Raw genomic sequence first — 17,561 nt, 5'->3', positions numbered from 1 at the left:
TTGCTCTTTTTAGTGTGATTCCCAGGGAAGGTTCTTCCACATTCTAAAGGGTGTATGCTCTGTTGCTAGGATTCTGAGAACTAGTGGGAGGCAGAAAGTTGCAGGTCTCAAAATTCAGCAGGCAATCGTTCTTCCACCTGATTTCAGTGTAGTACCTATTCCTTCAGTGTGCTGGTATCCTCCAATCTAGACCCTGTTTTGCCTTCTGTAGAAAATCAACTTCTCATTTTTCATTAAGGCAGGCAGAATTTGGGGAGTTATGTGGTATATATCAGGTTGCATCTCAGCTTTCTCTAAATGCTAGTTTAGGATTCAACTTTCTTGAACCTCTTTTAAATGTTAGTGATGATGCCTTCACTCTCTCTGTCACTGTCCTTAAGAGTTCATGCCTTTAAAAATTTTCTTCATTGTAGTTTTAATGGAATTTGGGGAGGGATCTGAGTTAAATGGATGTTTTCAATCAATCATCTTTACTTGGAAGTCCTTTTATGTTTAACTTTGATTATATTCATGATTGCAACCACATAGTATTGGTACAATTGCATACTAGTGTATACTGGAACAAATGCATGGACTAAAAAAAATAGCTTGTCTCAATTAAACATTTTTGTTTTCTGAGATTTGACCTAGATTAATTTAAAGTGGTTTCTGTAGCCCAGGCCGGAGTGCAGTGGTGCGATCTCGACCTCGGCTCACTGCAAGCTCCGCCTCTCGGGTTCACGCCATTCTCCTGCCTCAGCCTCCTGAGTAACTGGGACTACAGGCACCTGCCACCGCGCCCGGCTAATTTTTTATATTTTTAGTAGAGACGGGGTTTCATCGTGGTCTCGATCTCCTGACCTCATGATCCGCCCGCCTCGGCCTCCCAAAGTGCTGGGATTACAAGCGTGAGCCACTGCGCCCGGCTTAAATTGTAATTACTTAATTACTAAAGAATGTCGTAATTTCGAATTTGGGCGAAACACAAAACCACCTAACTTCCATTTACTGCTGTTGACTTAGGGAGGATGGGCACTTCTGCAGAACTGCCATCTGGGACTTGATTTCATGGATGAGCTGATGGACATAATCATAGAAACTGAGCTTGTACATGATGCATTCCGCCTCTGGATGACCACCGAGGTTCATAAGCAGTTTCCCATTACACTCCTTCAGATGTCCATTAAATTTGCCAACGATCCTCCACAGGGCCTCCGGGCAGGACTGAAAAGAACATATGGTGGTGAGTCCAGAAATACTTCTGAGTCTATAGGAGTTTTCTGTACTTAAATTGTTTTCCTAAAAAAAATTATAAAAGGATTAACTAGGATACGGTTATAGCAAATAGTACTGCTGTTTAACCTGATGGGGAGGTGATGGTCCTCTTTTGTAAATATGCCCCGGCACTGTTAACGAATCAGAGTTCATGATTCCTACCTTCTAGTTTCCTATTTTCCCAGTACTGCCCTATTTAAGCCCATGCTGTTCTCCAGCTAGACATAATTAACATCAAAAATGAACAATTTTGTCATTTATGGTCTCTGTGCTCCATACCTAAAGTAGTACAGTAGTCTCTTCCAAGAGGAGAGTCTGAATTACGGTGATGCCTGCCTGCCTTTCATTAGGGCCATATGTCAGAAGGTAGCTAAGTTAAAAATCCAGTGGCAGCAAACTCAGGCCCAAATGCCCCCATCATGACTGGGGCTGAGGTCGCTCTCTTGGCCGCTGCCTCTTTATGTATGGGATTTGTGGTCATGAAAAGAACATGGAACTTTCAGTCGGAAATCCTGATTCTGGCCCTTGCTGTTGACAATTACTTCGTTCTCTTGGGTGCGAGTCACTCACTCTGAGTTTCAATTTTCTCACATATAAAATAGGGACAAGAGAATCTCTCCAGGAGAATTGAAATAAATTGTAACTAAAATCATGTATTTCATAACCATAATAAATATAATTATTGTATTTCAATCCGGAAAACCTGCAAAGAGACTTCTGGGGAGTTGTTAACAAGGCTGAAATTCCTGCCAATCCATAAGACAATGTGGGGATAAAACAGAGGTGGAAGGATAATGGCAGTAAAAGAAAATAAATAAATCTAATTATATATACAATATAGTATATGCATATGTATCAATCATTATTATTTGGAGCATGTACTCAGGTGCAAAGGGCTTCTATATATACTATCTTAATTAATATCAAATTAGTTAAAAGTATGTGCCCCAAGAATATGCTCAAAACAACAGTAATAATAATAGAGTAGTAGTTACAGTAATAGCGGCAGAATTTGTTTAACTGTCGTTACCTTTCCATCTTGATTTTGCCCTCATATGATCTTGCTAGATTGGCATGAACTTGACCCATGTTAGCAAGCTCCTCCTCTCCCCAAAGTCTCTTTGAAGATTTTTCAGAAAGAAATGGCCTCTGGGCACCCAAAAGTTAAATTATTATTGTCACTCGAGTGTCATAAAAATAATCCAAAGTAAGTGAATTTTAATATCAGGGACTTACAAAAATGATTACTTTTAAAAGTAGTAGAAAATAAAGACATTTGAGAGATGATACATTTTTCACCCAACTGACCACAACAGGTGTGAGCCAAGACCTGCTGGATGTGACCTCCGGGTCCCAGTGGAAGCCCATGTTGTACGCAGTGGCTTTCCTGCACTCCACCGTCCAGGAGAGGCGCAAGTTCGGTGCCCTGGGGTGGAATATCCCCTATGAATTTAACCAGGCGGACTTTAATGCCACTGTGCAGTTCATCCAAAACCACTTGGATGACATGGATGTCAAAAAGGTACTGCTGTGCGTGCTGCCTCGTGCCTCTGGTGGCTGTGGGCTTGGGCCATCAAGCTCACAGGACCTCCTAGCTTTGGGGTAAATTATATAAGAGAATTTGCTGTGCTTGCAAAGTCATCTTGAAGTCATAGCAATTTGGGTCACACTTGCCTCTTGGTTTCAGGAAATATTGGTCAAATTTTGATTATTATTTTATTTCTCAAAGGCAAGTTGACATTCCAAAGACAGCCTCAAGGGGACTGTTGTCAGAGGGTGTGGGTGGGGAAACTTGTTCTTCAAAATCCTAAAAAATGAAAATGGGAGTCCAGATTAGTTTGAAGTGTGTGCTTTCTAAAGAACTGCCTCAATAAGCTCAAAAGCAAACACTATTTTCTATTTATATTGAAGTATGAAAACATACGAATGCATCAAGGAAGGCTATTTCAAATCATGGACATGAGCATTGAGTAACTACTCCTCTTTACCTTTTTACTTTTCTTTCTGCACTTTCTCTTTGCAGTACTGAGGAAGAATGCCTGACTAAATGAATGTTGTTGAAAGTGAATACATGGGTGTGACTTGGCAGGGAAATAATAATGCAACGGTAGTCAGTTCTACATAATTATTCTATCAATTGTCCCAGGGCGTCTCCTGGACCACCATCCGCTACATGATAGGAGAGATTCAATATGGAGGCAGAGTCACTGACGACTATGATAAGAGATTGTTGAACACATTTGCTAAGGTTTGGTTCAGTGAAAATATGTTTGGACTAGATTTCAATTTTTACCAAGGATACAACATTCCAAGATGCAGCACAGTGGATAACTATCTTCAATATATCCAGGTTTGTCAACTTCAGAATTTTATGCATAGAGCAAGTATCTGTAGCCATTTGAGTTTTGGGTATTAATTATACTCTCTGTGTTGCTTTTACCATAAATTTTAATGGTGATATATACTAATGCTTTTGCTGTGAAGGCTTTCTTTGTATTTTTATACTCAATGGATGATTAAAATGTTTATGTTTGTTCTGAGTATGTGTTTTGTGTGAATCGTGTTTCCATCTTCCTCTTTTTTAATGCCCTAGGGAGGAATTTTCTTTGAGGAAGATGATAGATTAGGGAGATTTAGAACTAGGAGACCTACACAAATCACCTGGAGTTCTCTGTCTGTGAAACTTCGGCTGCCACAGCAGTAGGGCAAAGGCAGCTTCTCGACCCAATTTGTCTGTTTTCCAATCCATTTGACTAATCTCATGACATCTGCTCCTTAACCCTGGCCTAATGGACAGGCTTAAGGATATGTCCAGGAAGCTGCTTTGTGTAAGAGCTTCCTCCAAGACAGAGTTTCTCAACCTTGGCACTACTGACATTCAGGGTTGGATCGTTCTCTGTCATAGGGGGCTGGCCTGTGCTGTTTAGCAGCATCCCTGGCCTCTGTCCACGGGATGCCAATAACAACCCCCTACCCAGTTGCAAGAACCAAAAATGCCTCCTGAAATTGCCAAATGTGCCCTGGGGGGGCAAAATTGTCCCTGGTTGAGAAGCACTGACATAAGAAGGAATAGGTAGATTTCTACAGGCAGTTTGGGAATACATAGGGAAAAAATTCTGATTTTTAAGGTGACTGCGTCCTCTTTCTCTATACCTAAAATTCATTATATCATTATTTAGTCATCTCTTTGGTCTCTAAGATTTATCTCAGAGTAAACAAACTAAAACATAACAGCCCCAGAGAGCTAAATTTATCAGTATATTTACATGTTTTTTGATATATGAATGTAATGAGTTTATCATATATTACCACCTCTGCACTTTTATTAATTCAAATCAACAAATATATTTGTCTTACTGCGCTGCATGTATCTTTAAATCATCAGCACTGAATAGGAAAAGTGGCCATGAAGGTATAAATTTAGGGGTGCCTGTACATATATTTTTTATATAACCCCATCTCACAGTGCATTTGAGGTAGCTCATAAGAAGACATTATGCAAGAGGGAATAAAATGAGGGAGAGGAAGGGAGGGAAATGTGAGTATGACAATAATTAAGTTAAGGATAAGATTCATACATAGAAATATGTGTCAAATTGTCAGTAAATTGTCCTTTTTTTCGAACAGTCGGGGGATCTTTTTGCCTGCTTCTCCTGCTTCTGCCTGTGTCCCACACATCTCTGTCTCTGTTTTTTCTCTCTGACTCTGTTGCTTTCTCAGTTTATCTCTTTTCCTAGTCTGTCTTTTTCCTTGGGAGAGTACAAGTCCCACCTGCTGCCTTTATTTGGACCATGATTACTAGAGCTGTCATTTCCTGGTTTCTTCTAAACATAATAACCATTAGCTATACAACATTGATTTGGACAACTGGTTTGAATTCAGTTAGACCATCAGAAAGCAAAACACGAATCCACAACTCCCTTTCTATCTCGCATGTTGTGTAACAAGACAGTCTCTCTCTGATTCAATTTTATTTGAGGTGCAGGTTGTAAAGAGCCGTGAGCCTAGTGTCTGTTCCTCAATGTTAATTGGCTTTTAAAGGAAACTTTTGATTATTTTCTGGGGAAATTATCAAGGTTTGTAACTTGACACCAATAAGACTTAAGTCAATGCATATCCTTATAAAAGCATTTTTGTTTCCCAAGATAGTGAAATTTAGACGGTGCTTATGTTGGCAGTCTGTACTTACCTGAGGTGTTTGTTGTTCAGAGTTTGCCTGCCTACGACAGCCCTGAGGTGTTTGGGTTGCACCCCAATGCTGACATCACCTATCAGAGCAAGCTGGCCAAGGGCGTGCTGGACACCATCCTAGGCATCCAACCCAAGGACAGCTCTGGTGGAGGGGATGAGACCCGGGAAGCGGTGGTGGCCCGGCTTGCTGATGATATGCTGGAGAAGCTGCCCCCAGACTATGTCCCCTTTGAAGTGAGTTGATGAAATTCTAACAAAATGTCAGCTGGGGTTGGATAGCTTTGGTTGGGAGAGTGAGGAAGAAGAAAGGAGGGCAAAAAATAATTTTCCTGAAATTAAAAAATATTCTTTTAAAAACCAGCTTCTTAAAGAACCAGATAAAGAAGTTTTTGCATCCGTGAATGTAATGTAATCTTATATATATAAACCATATATACATATATAAACCTTATATATAAAAACAATATATAAACCATAAGGAAACCTGCTGAGAATGTTAATAGTTATGATTGATTTACAAGTGTGTACTGATGGGTTAGGACTGCTTTTCTGAACCTTCCCTGAGGTACTTTACATTGCATTTGTTCAAAAGAAAGCGAAGTATTATTAAAACGCCTGATTATTAAAAAATACACTTTTATGTAGTTTAATGTACACCTTAAAATTCAGGCCTTCTTTATTTCAGAGAGTCTACATTTATATCATTACTTCTGCAGCTTCTTCATCTCACAAGTTTTGGAAATTGGTATTTTTAGTATATAAGCAGTTTCTAAGCAAATTTATGATGATGAAAGTTAATTTTTGACATCTTTTTAAATTGCATTAATGTTTTTAAATTTTTTTCATGAATTATTGGGGTATAGGTGGTATTTGGGTACATGAGTAAATTCTTTAGTGGTGATTTGTGAGGTATTGGTGCACCCATCACCTGAGCAGTATACAATGCACCATATTTGTAATCTTTCATTCCTCGCCTCCCTCACATTCTTCCCCCCAAGTCCCCAAAGTCCATTATATCATTCTTATGCCTTTGCGTCCTCATAGCTTAGCTCCCACTTATCAGTGAGGACACATGATGTTCGGTTTCCCATTCCTGAGTTACTTCACTTAAGATAATAGTCCTCAATCTCATCCAGATCGCTGCAAATGCTGTTAATTCATTCCTTTTAATGGCTGAGTAGTATTCCATCATATATACACACACACAGACACACACACACATATATATATGTGGTATACATACATACTGCAATTTCTTTATACATTCATTGATTGATGGGCATTTGGGTTGGTTCCATGATTTTGCAATTGTGAATTGTGCTGCTATAAACATGCATGTGCAAGTATCTTTTTTGTAGAATAACTTCTTTTCCTCTGGGTAGATACCCAGTAGTGGGATTGCTGGATCAAATGGTAGTTTTACTTTTTAAAGGAATCTTGACAGTTTTCCATAGTGGCTGTACTAGTTTACATTCTCACCAGTGGCGTAGAAGCATTCCTTGGTCACTGCATCCATGCCAACATCTACTGTTTTTTGATTTTTTGATTATAGCCATTCTTGCAGGAGTAAGGTGTTATCGCGTTGTGGTTTTGATTTGCATTTCCCTGATCATTAGTGATGTTGAGCGTTTTTCTCATATGTTTGTTGGCCACTTGTATATCTTCTTTTGAGAATTGTCTGTTCATATCCTTAGCCCACTTTTGGATGTGATTGTTTGTTTTTCTCTTACTGATTTGTTTGAGTTCTTTGTGATTCTGGATATTAGTTCTTTGTCAGATGTATAGATTGTGAAGATTTTTCTCCCACTCTTTGGGTTGTTTGCTCACTGTGCTGACTGTTCCTTTCACCATGCAAAAGCTCTTTAGTTCAATTAGGTGCCAAGTATATATCTTTGTTGTTATTGCATTTGCTTTTGAGTTCTTGGTCATGAAATCCTAGCCTAAACTAATGTCTAGAAGGGTTTTTCCAATGTTATTGTCTAGAATTTTTATAGTTTCAAGTCTTAGATTTAAGTCCTTAATCCATCTTGAGTTGATTTTTGTATAAAGTGAGAGATGAGGGTCCAGTTTTATTCTTATACATGTGGCTAGCTAATTATTCCATCACCATTTTAAAAAAAGGGTGTCCTTTCCCCACTTTAGGTTTTTGTTTGCTTTGTCAACGTTCAGTTGGCTGTAAGTATTTGGGTTTATTTCTGGGTTCTCTGTTCTATTCAATTGGTCTATGTGCCTGTTTTTACACCAGTACCATGTTGTTTTGGAGACTATGGCCTTATAGTATAGTTTGAAATCAGGTAGTATGATGCCTCCTGATTTGTTCTTTGTGCTTAGTCTTGCTTTGGCTATGCAGGCTCTTTTGTGGTTCCATATGAATTTTAGAATTTTTGTTTCTCATTCTTTGAAGAATGATGGTGGTATTTTGATGGGGATTGCATTGAATTTGTAGATTGCTTTTGGCAGCGTGGTCATTTTCACAATATTGATTCTACCCATCCATGAGCATGGGATGGGTTTCCATTTGTTTGTGTTGTCTGTGATTTCTTTCAGCAGTGTTTTGTAGTTTTCCGACTTCTTGGTTAGGTATATTCCTAAGTATTCTATTTTTTTGCAGCTATTGTAAAAGGGGTTACATTCTTGATTTGATTCTCCACTTGGTCACTGTTGGTAGAGAAGAGCTACTGATTTGTGTACATTAATCTTGTATCCAGAAACTTTGTTGAATTCTTTTATCAGTTCCAGGAGCTTTCTGGGGGAGTCTTTAGAGTTTTCAAGGTAAATGATCGTATCGTCAGCAAGCAGTGACAGTTTGACTTCCTCTTTACTGATTTGGATGCCCTTTATTTCTTTCTCTTGACTGATTGCTCTGGCTAGGACTTCCAGTACTATGTTCAAGAGGAGTGGTGAGAGTGGACATCCTTGTCTTGTTCTGGTTCTCAGAGGAAATGCTTTCAACTTTTCCCCATTCAATATTATGTTGGTTGTGGGTTTGTCATAGATGGCTTTTATTACATTGAGGTATGTCCCTTGTATGGTGATTTTTTGAGAGTTTTAATCATAGAGAGATGCTGGATTTCGTTGAATGCTTTTTCTGCATCTATTGGGATGATCATGTGATTTTTGTTTTTAATTCTGCTCATTTATTAACTTGTGTATGTTAAACCATTCCTGCATCCCTGGTATGAAAGCCACTTGATCATGGTGGATTATCTTTTTGATATGTTGTTGGATTCAGTTAGCTGGTATTTTGTTAAGGATTTTGGCATCTATGTTCATCAAGGGTATCAGTCTGTAGTTTTCTTTTTTGGGTATGTCCTTTACTGATTTTGGTATTAGGGTTATGCTAGCTTCATAGAATGAATTAGGGAGGGTTTCTTCTTTCTCTATCTTGTAGAATAGTGTCAAAAGGATTGGTACCAATTCTTTGAATATCTAGTAGAATTCTGCTATGAATCCTTCTGGTCTTGGACTTTTTTATGTTGGTAATTTTAAAATTACCATTTCAATCTCACTACCTGTTATTGGTCTGTTCAGGGTTATCTAATTCTTCCTGATGAAAGCTAGAAGGGCTGTATTTTTCCAGGAATTTATCCATCTCTTCTGGGTTTTCTGGTTTATGTGTGTAAAGGTGTTCATAGTAGCCTTGAATGATCTCTTGTATTTCAGTGGTGTCAGTTGCAATATTGCCTGTTTTGTTTCTTAGTGAGGTTATTTGGATTTTTTCTCTTCTTTTCTCAGTGAATCTTGCTAATAGTCTATCAATTTTATTTATCTTTTCAAATAACCAGCTTTTTGTTTCATTTACCTTTTGTATTGCTTTGTTTTGTTTCAATTTCATTTAGTTCTGCTCTGATCTTGGTTATTTCCTTTCTTCTGCTGGGTTTGAGTTTGGTTTCTTCTTGTTTCTCTAGTTCCTTGAGGTGTGACATTAGAATGTCAATTTTTATCATATTACCAGAGTTGGTTTTCTGGTTCCTTCTCATTTGGGTAGGCTCTGTCAGAGGGAAGGTCTTAGGCTGAAGGCTGTTGTTCAGATTCTTTTGTCCCACAGGGAGTTCCCTTGATGTAGTAGTCTCCCCCTTTTCCTATGGATGTGGCTTCTTTTGAGCCGAGCTGCAGTGATTGTTGTCTCTCTTCTGGGTCTAGCCACCCAGCAAGGCTCTGGGCCGGTACTAGGGGTTGTCTGCCCAGAGTCTAGTGATGTGAACATTGTCTGTGGGTCTCACAGCTGTGGATAGCGACATTTGTTCTGGTGGAGTTGGTGGTGGAGTGCAATGGTGATTTAATGCTCTGTTTTTGTGTTGGTTGACCTCCTGCTGGGAGGTGGTGCTTTCCAGAGAGCATCAGCTGTGGTAGTATGAAGAGAAACCGGCAATGGGCGGGGCCCTAGAACTCCCAAGATTATATGCCCTTTGTCTGCCACTACCAGGGTGGGCAGGGAAGGACCACGGGTGGGGGGGGCGGGGGCAAGGCTAGGTGTGTCTAAGCTCAGCCTCTCATTGGGCTTGTCCTGCTGTGCCTACTTCAGTTTCTTCAGTGGGGGTGTGTGTTCAGGAGAGGAGGCTCTCTCTTTCCCTCTTCTGCAGTTGGGGCATTCACAGTATTTGGGGTGTCTCCTGGGTCCTGCAGGAGCAGTCTGCTTCCTTCACAGAGTCTGTGGGTCCTCTTGGGATTGCTGCTTTGTTCTTGCAGTCGATCCGGAGCTAATGTTCACAATGCAAGCCTCTGAACACTGCTCTGTCCGTCCGAGTCAGAGCTGCAATCTAGTCTTGCCTCTGTCCCCCAATTGTTTTATTTTTTGACATCTTAATGAGTATTGTGGAAAGAGTTACCCTGATAGTATTTTTTTAAATCTTCAATTATCCTTTGAGTTACAAACAATTCAATTACGTATGCACTCACAAAAATTTCAAAAAATATTTACAAAACAAATAAAATAAAAAAATAAAACTATTTGATTAAACCAAGAGTAAGAGGTAGCTGATTTTCCATAGTTTTAAGAGATGACCTGGACAATCAATTGGTTCTTCTAGCACAGAACCACCGTATTTCTTTGTATTTTTCCCTTTCGTACCTCATTTCAAGAGGAATCCTGTAGCATTTTGTGTCTTCTGTACCCCCACTGTTTTCTACTGAGCAGGCTACTAATTTTGGCTGCTAATACTACAGACTGAACTTAAGGACCTTTAGTTAAGGGGATAATGTCCCTGGAATAACCTCTGATCACTTGCTTGGAGAAAAATCAATACTGTTGTCAGCTTTGATAAGCACTCTTCATTATAGGATCAGGAAAGGCGTCATTCATGTCTAACAGGGGTTGAAATATTTAGGAAACGACAAAAATGTCTAAAAATAGAATGATAACTACGTAAATAAACATGGTAAGTAGCAGGAGTTAGAAGAGTCTCCGTCCTTTTGCTGAATTTGTAGTGCTACCTTAAGTTATAGCAACTCGGCCAAGCACAATATCTGATACATAGAAGACTCTGGATAAATACTTGTAGGATGATAATGAATGGATGTGGGGTAGATGGTTGCTTTGATGAAAAAAACAGGAAGATCTTAAAAGAGAATTCTGGTTTCTTGAGACAGCCAGCAGAATGGCTGTGTGTGTGTACATGTCTGCTTGTGTGTGTCCACATGTGGGTTTGAAAGAGCTCAGATTGGCAGAAAGGGAGTTTCCCAATAAGTGCATTTGCTCTTTAGAAGACTACATGGTTGTGGTCATGCAATTTACATTCTTCTGTGAATTCATGGCTGCCTGTTCCTTCCCACATGGCATGAAAATTCGGGCTGGTCATCTAACAGATACTTTTTTCTGTTTTCTTTTTTCTTTTTGCCATGCAATAAAATAGAAGCTTATTATTTATGGAATAGTAAGAATTCAGATCTGTTCAGAGGGCCCAGGGCACAAGGTCTGTAAAATCCTTAGTAGCTAATTGTTAACATGTGCTTTGAATGTCTCCATGGCAGGTAAAAGAGAGGCTGCAGAAGATGGGGCCATTCCAGCCTATGAACATTTTCCTCAGGCAGGAAATAGACAGGATGCAAAGGGTACTCAGCCTTGTCCGCAGCACCCTCACTGAGCTGAAACTGGCTATTGATGGCACCATCATCATGAGTGAAAATCTGCGAGATGCGCTGGATTGCATGTTTGATGCTAGAATCCCTGCTTGGTGGAAAAAAGTATGTATAAGCCTGCTGTTATTCTGCCTGTTCACCTGTTGTTGTGAAGAGTTGTAATTGGCAAGTGGAAAGCATCGAAGGATAATTTACTCAACATGGTTCTTTTGCATAGGGACTAAGCCCCTTACGACCCTGTACTTTTAGACCATAGGTAGGGAAGGAAGTTTTTTTTTTAAGCAAATCCCACGGATCAGGTTCTCTTCTAGGACATTTTACATGCATTATTTTACTTAAATTTTGTATTTTATTGCTCTTATTTTACAGATGAGAAACTCAAGGTTTGGACAGGTTACGTCTTTTCTCAGATTACACATCTAAGTAGCCAGAGAATCAGAATTTGAACCCAAGCCCCTGGACTCCAAAGCCCATGATGTTGGTTTCATAGAAGAAAACTTGCCCCCTACCCTCACCCTCACATCAAAAGTCACACCAAAAAGAAAAAAAAAAAGTTTCTGCTATATGCTGTTGAAATGGGAGGAGTTCCCTTATCCCCCTCGCAGGGCATGTGACGGGGTGTGGCTCGGTTTTCCGTGCCCTGCTGCTCAAATCCCTAGTGGGAGCATGCAGAGGGGCAGGTCGTGGGGGCTGTTTTGGCGCTCCAACCCCATGGCAGTGTCTAGGGTTGAGTGTTTACAGCTCCCGAACGGGCGTGTGTTACAGTGCGCTCTTTCAGTTTTGCCATCTGCAGGTGGCTCACGTTAATCAGCTCAATTAGACCCTCTTCCTTATGGCAAGGACAGAGGGCTTTCTGTATCCTGGGTTCTTGCCCTAGTGTACTGGAAAAATTGGCTCATATGTGGGCTTAGAGGTTGGGTGCAAGGTTTTATTAAGTGGTGGAAGTTGCTCTCAGCAAGGTGGAGGGGGAGCCAGAAGGGGGATGGAGTGGGAAGGTGGTCTTCCCCTGGAGTTGGGCCACCCAGTGGCTGCACTCTTCTCTGACCGTGCCTGAGCAAATTCCATGTCATCCTGCTGTCAGTGGTGTTTGTCGGTCCTGCCAGTATCTGCTGGTGTCTGTCAGTGTGCTCCTCTGCGCTTCTGCTCCTCTTGACATCCAGCCACTTGTGTGTGTGTCCACTATGGTCTCTTGGGTTTATATGAGCACAGGATGGGGGACATGGTGGACCAGAGTGGTCTTGGAAAATGCAACATTTGGGCATGAAAACAAGAGTGCCTGTTCTCACTTAGGTCTGTGGGCACAAGCCTGAGGGTGGAACCTTCGCCAGGGACTGTGGCCTTCTCTACCCAGCACTTCCCTGCCCCCCTCCAGTATCACTGTATCTGTAAATATAGTATGTAGTATGTATATATCAAACTCAGCGGATAAGAATTTAACAGCATGCTCACTGGTTACTTGTTAGTAATTGTGCTAAAGACAGATACAGTTTTAAGGAATAATTTTTCACTTGGAAAAGTAAAATGAGTTCCTGAGTGTCTTTGTAAGTAGGAAAATAAGTGTATTTTAGTAGAGGACATTTGAAGGGATAGAGCCTAAATGGTATTCTTCTCTTTGTTCTGTATTTGTGTGTGTATGTGTATGTGCGCGTGCAATGTGTATGCATATGCACACCCATGTTATGGGGAGATGTAAGTGAAGTTGCTAAGATTAATTATGGTGGAAAAATACATAGGAAAAGAGTAGGAGGTGGTGTCTTCTAAAACCTATTTCTTGGGAAAATCTGGATCTGCCCCATGGCTTCCTTTCCATCTGACTCCTGCCATAGTCTGGGGGCCTCCACACCCACAGCGTGAACCCAAGTAGGGCTGGCCTGACAGGTCACTCCCAGTGTGGCTGCTCCCTAGATTTTCAATTCTACTCCGCTTCCTCATTCGCTTGCCCTGCCACACCTAAAGGTTGGAAGGAAGGGGAAACTAGGACAGAAATGCAGGCATAGGAAGGTGACAGGATTCACCCCTTTGAGATCTCAAGTTATGAATGTGAATGAAACCAGCCTTCACCGGTGTGCATCGCCTCCAGCTGGCTTAGACTGCCAGGAGTAGGCCTGGGAAGGCGGATACTTGAGGAGCTTCCGTGTTGTACACCCACCTGGAGAGTGCAGTGGCAGTTGTGCTGGGATTTTTTGGCTGCCATAACAAAGTACCACCGACTGGGTGGCTTAAGCAACAGAAATTTGTTTTCTTTCAATTCTGGAGGTGGCAAGTCCAAAATAGAACTGTTGACCAGCCATGCTCCCTTCAGAGTGTCTAGGGGAGTATCCTTCTTTGCTTCATTCTACCTTCTGGTGGCCCCAGGAGCTCCTTGGCTTGTGGCAGTCCTAGTCCAATCTCTCTCTTTGTCTTTGTGTGACTTTCTTTGCCCTGAGTACATTCACAACATCTTCCCTCTCTGCATATCTGTCTCTGTGTCCAAATTTCCCCTTTTCATAAGGACAGCAACATATTGGAGTAGGGTCACCCTTATGCCCTCATTTTCACTTTATTTCCTCTGTAAAGACCCTGTTCCCAAAAAAGATCATGTTGTTAGGTGCTGGGGGTTAGGACTTCAACGTATGGTTTGGGCCGGGACACAATTCAACCCATGGTGGGAGAGGTAGCTAGCTCATGGACGCCATTCTCAATGGGGAGATTATAATAACAGCAGGTGAAGACGAGAGGCGAAGAGATGGGACAAAAACTGTTAAAGACTTATTTTAAAATTTATTTTACTTGACAAAAATTATATACATTTATGGTGTGCTACATGTTGTTTTGAAAGATGTGTATCCTGTAGAGTGGCTGAGCTGGGCTAATTAACATAGGCATTACCTCACATACTTAATTAACGTTTTCTTGTGGTTCAGACCTAAAAGCCACTCTCAGCAATTTTCAAGAATACAGTGCATTGCAGCCGGGTGCAGTGGCTCACACCTGTACTCCCAACACTTTGGGAGGCCAAGGCGGGCGGATCACGAGGTCAGGAGATTGAGACCATCCTGGCTAACATGGTGAAACCCTGTCTCTATTAAAAAATACAAAAAATTAGCTGGGTGTGGTGGCATGCACCTGTAGTCCCAGCTACTTGGGAGGCTGAGGCAGGAGAATGGCATGAACCCAGGAGACAGAGCTTGCAGTGAGCCGAGATCATGCCACTGCACTCCAGCCTGGGTGGTAGATTGAGACTGTCTCCAAAAAAAAAAGAAGAAAAAGAAAAAATACAGTCTATTGCCATAAACTATAGTCACCTTGTTGTAAAATAGATCTTTCGAACGTGCTTCTCCTATCTGACTGAAATTTTATACCCTTTGATCAACAACTTCCTATTCCCTCCCTCATCACCCCACCCTCTAGTCTCTGGTAACCACCATTCTACTCTCTATTTTTATGAGTTCAACTCTTTCAGGCTCCACACGTAAGTGAGATGATGCAGTATTTGCCTTTCTGTGCCTGGCTTATTTCACCTAGCCTAATGGAGATGGGACAAAATGTATGGATGAGGTGAAAATCATGGAACCAGAGAATCAGATACCATGCTTAGGTCAAGGACTGTCCTTGAATAAGTGAACTGGAAGTGGAGGTTATGGTTGAAGAATGGAATGTGGAGTGGGGATGGTGCATGTTGGATTTCTTAAGGCAGCTAAATAGCTAGCTCTTTTCTCCGTCTGAATTCCAAAGCAATTAAATGGCAGAAAAGGAGTAGTGTAGATTAGAGAACATTTATTGATAAGGCTAATATTGAACAATGTGGCTTCTATCTGCTGAAACCCCTGAGTTGTGGGGTTTCAAAACCAGAATTCGGAATTAGACAGACTTACCCACCAGCAGCACGACGCTAGACAGTTTCCTCTACAGAGGCTTCCCTGTGAAGCTAGAGTGTGCAGGAGCAGAAGAGAGTGTGGGAGCAGAAGAGAGTGTGTGCTCCCTTTCCCCCTGCTACCCCCAGCAATAAAAGCAGAAGCAATAAAAGCAGAAGGGGCTGGCTGGCTGGGCTTCCTAACTGTATCTCCATCTTTCCACTGCTGCTATGGCTTCTCCAACCTCCTGCTACCCTAGTGCTAAGCCACCGATCATACTTCAGGACCTGCTGTTATAGCTGCACCCTACTTCCTTATGTCCCACACCAGCTGGGTGCATCCTTGGCTCCACACAGTTACTCTGGGACCCTCATTATGGAGGCCTTGTCATCTGGGAGCTGTACCACCTGGAGCATGTGGCCTCTGACGTCATCACAGCAGAGGGAAGGGAAAGGGATGAGGCACCCCAGGTCTAGACTTTCTGGATTAGGAAGTGACCCATGCCACTTTCATTCACAGTCTGTGAATCAGAATTAGAGCCTTGGACCCAACCTAACTGCATGTGAGGCTGGGAAGTATAGGGGGCACATGGGACATCTGATGAGCAGAACCCATCTCTGAAACAGCCAGAAACCAGATGAATTTCTTTACCTCCTGGGAGTGGGGAGAATGAGAGGGTCAAGGATCTTGGAGTGTTATCGACAAGGAGCTCTCTCCCCATCGAAGGAAATATAGGAGTGGGGAAAAAACGCACTTCCCAACAGGCTAATGTTTGGGGATGACAAAATTTAACATGAGAGTACAAGAGCAGAGGAATAAAATGGAATGGACATCAGGGTCATTAGAGAGCAGAGGGTCATGAGATAAGATAGTAGGATGTTAAATGCATCATTCACATGGATGGCTGAAGTCACCTAGAATGATTAATCAAAGTAAATAAAGACAGTATACAGGTTTTGAGTATGCACTTACTTGGCCAGAATACCCAGGTTCAAATCATGTCTCTTATGGGCTATCTAACTTGGGGTACGCTAGTTGCCTTGTTGTGCCTCAGTTTCCTTAACTGTAAAAGGGAAATAATAGCATTATATAATTCCTAGCATTATTGTGAGAATTAAATGAGTTGATATGTGTGAAGTGCTTAGAACAGCTCCTGGCTTGTGGCCAGTGCTGTGTAAGTGCCTGTGATTATTTATAGCAAAACCGCACCACCACCACCACCATCACCACCACAACCACCATCACCACTATGACCATCACCACCACTGTCACCACCACAGCCACCATTACTGCCTCCACCACCATCACCACTATGACCATCACCACCACTGTTACCACCAATTACTGCCTCTGCCATCACCACCATCACCACCACCACCACCACCCCCACCTCCACCACCAACACAATCATCATCATCATCCTTATGATTATTTGGGGGATTGAGTAGAAGAGTAAACCAGGAGCTAAATTCCTTCATGAATAAGAGGAAGTGACCAGTAGGTGATAGAAGCAAGTAGGGGTAAGGATAGTATGTCTGGATGGCATGAGACTCAAAAGAAGAGAATGATGTAGCATGATGACCTGGCAACAACAGTCAGAAATGACAAGGTCGTCTCCTCTTCCCCTGGTCCTGAGGGTTGTTGAGTATGAGGAAAGCAGTAGCCTACATTTGGAGAAGGCTGTGAAGGAAACAGTCTGTGCTGGGTTGAAGGTGTGGGGTGGGGGGCAGACTTCAGTTAAGAGAAGGGATGGAGAGGATGTTCCAGAATGAGGTGGAGGATCTAGAAGAGTTTCCTGATCATGGCATTGAAGATGCTGAAGGTAGAGTGGAAAGGCTTGGGAGGGGGGCTTGCCTCTTGTTATTGCCAAGGACAGAGGGGGATTGCGTCAGGTTGGGGCTGCACAGAGAGGGCAGCATACAGACATGAGATTGGTGGGTGGGGGGATAGAGCGTTGGCCTCTGTAGGTTACTTGGCTACATGGGAGGGCGGTAGGACTTGTTTAGTGCCGAGCCTCAGGTGTGTCATCCAGACTTCAGCAGATTATGAGGTAGTGAGTTCTGCAGGCAGCATGTAGTGAGTAGGACTGCTTCTTGTTGTCTTCTGCATGTTATTTGATGACACCACCCCCCATCCCTCTCATCACATAGCTTAGAGACTCGGAATCAGCTTTGACCAGACCCGTTTATTTCCTTCTCATCTTTA

At 41.9% G+C, this 17,561-nt stretch overlaps 1 protein-coding gene across 1 annotated transcript in view; it reads left to right on the top strand.

Annotated features, from left to right (window-relative positions):
• Positions 1-17,561, top strand: part of DNAH5 (dynein axonemal heavy chain 5) — a 321,438-nt gene that overhangs the window by 291,620 nt on the left and 12,257 nt on the right. The window contains exons 72-76 of the mRNA XM_045393550.3: positions 1,003-1,222; positions 2,571-2,776; positions 3,401-3,604; positions 5,464-5,679; positions 11,416-11,628. Coding sequence (XP_045249485.2) covers positions 1,003-1,222; positions 2,571-2,776; positions 3,401-3,604; positions 5,464-5,679; positions 11,416-11,628 — 1,059 coding nt within the window. The remainder of the gene's footprint in view (positions 1-1,002; positions 1,223-2,570; positions 2,777-3,400; positions 3,605-5,463; positions 5,680-11,415; positions 11,629-17,561) is intronic.

Source organism: Macaca fascicularis, chromosome 6 (genome assembly GCF_037993035.2).
Source record: "Macaca fascicularis isolate 582-1 chromosome 6, T2T-MFA8v1.1".
Taxonomy (NCBI): Eukaryota; Metazoa; Chordata; class Mammalia; order Primates; family Cercopithecidae; genus Macaca; species Macaca fascicularis.
This window is presented reverse-complemented; position numbering and strand designations above follow the sequence as displayed.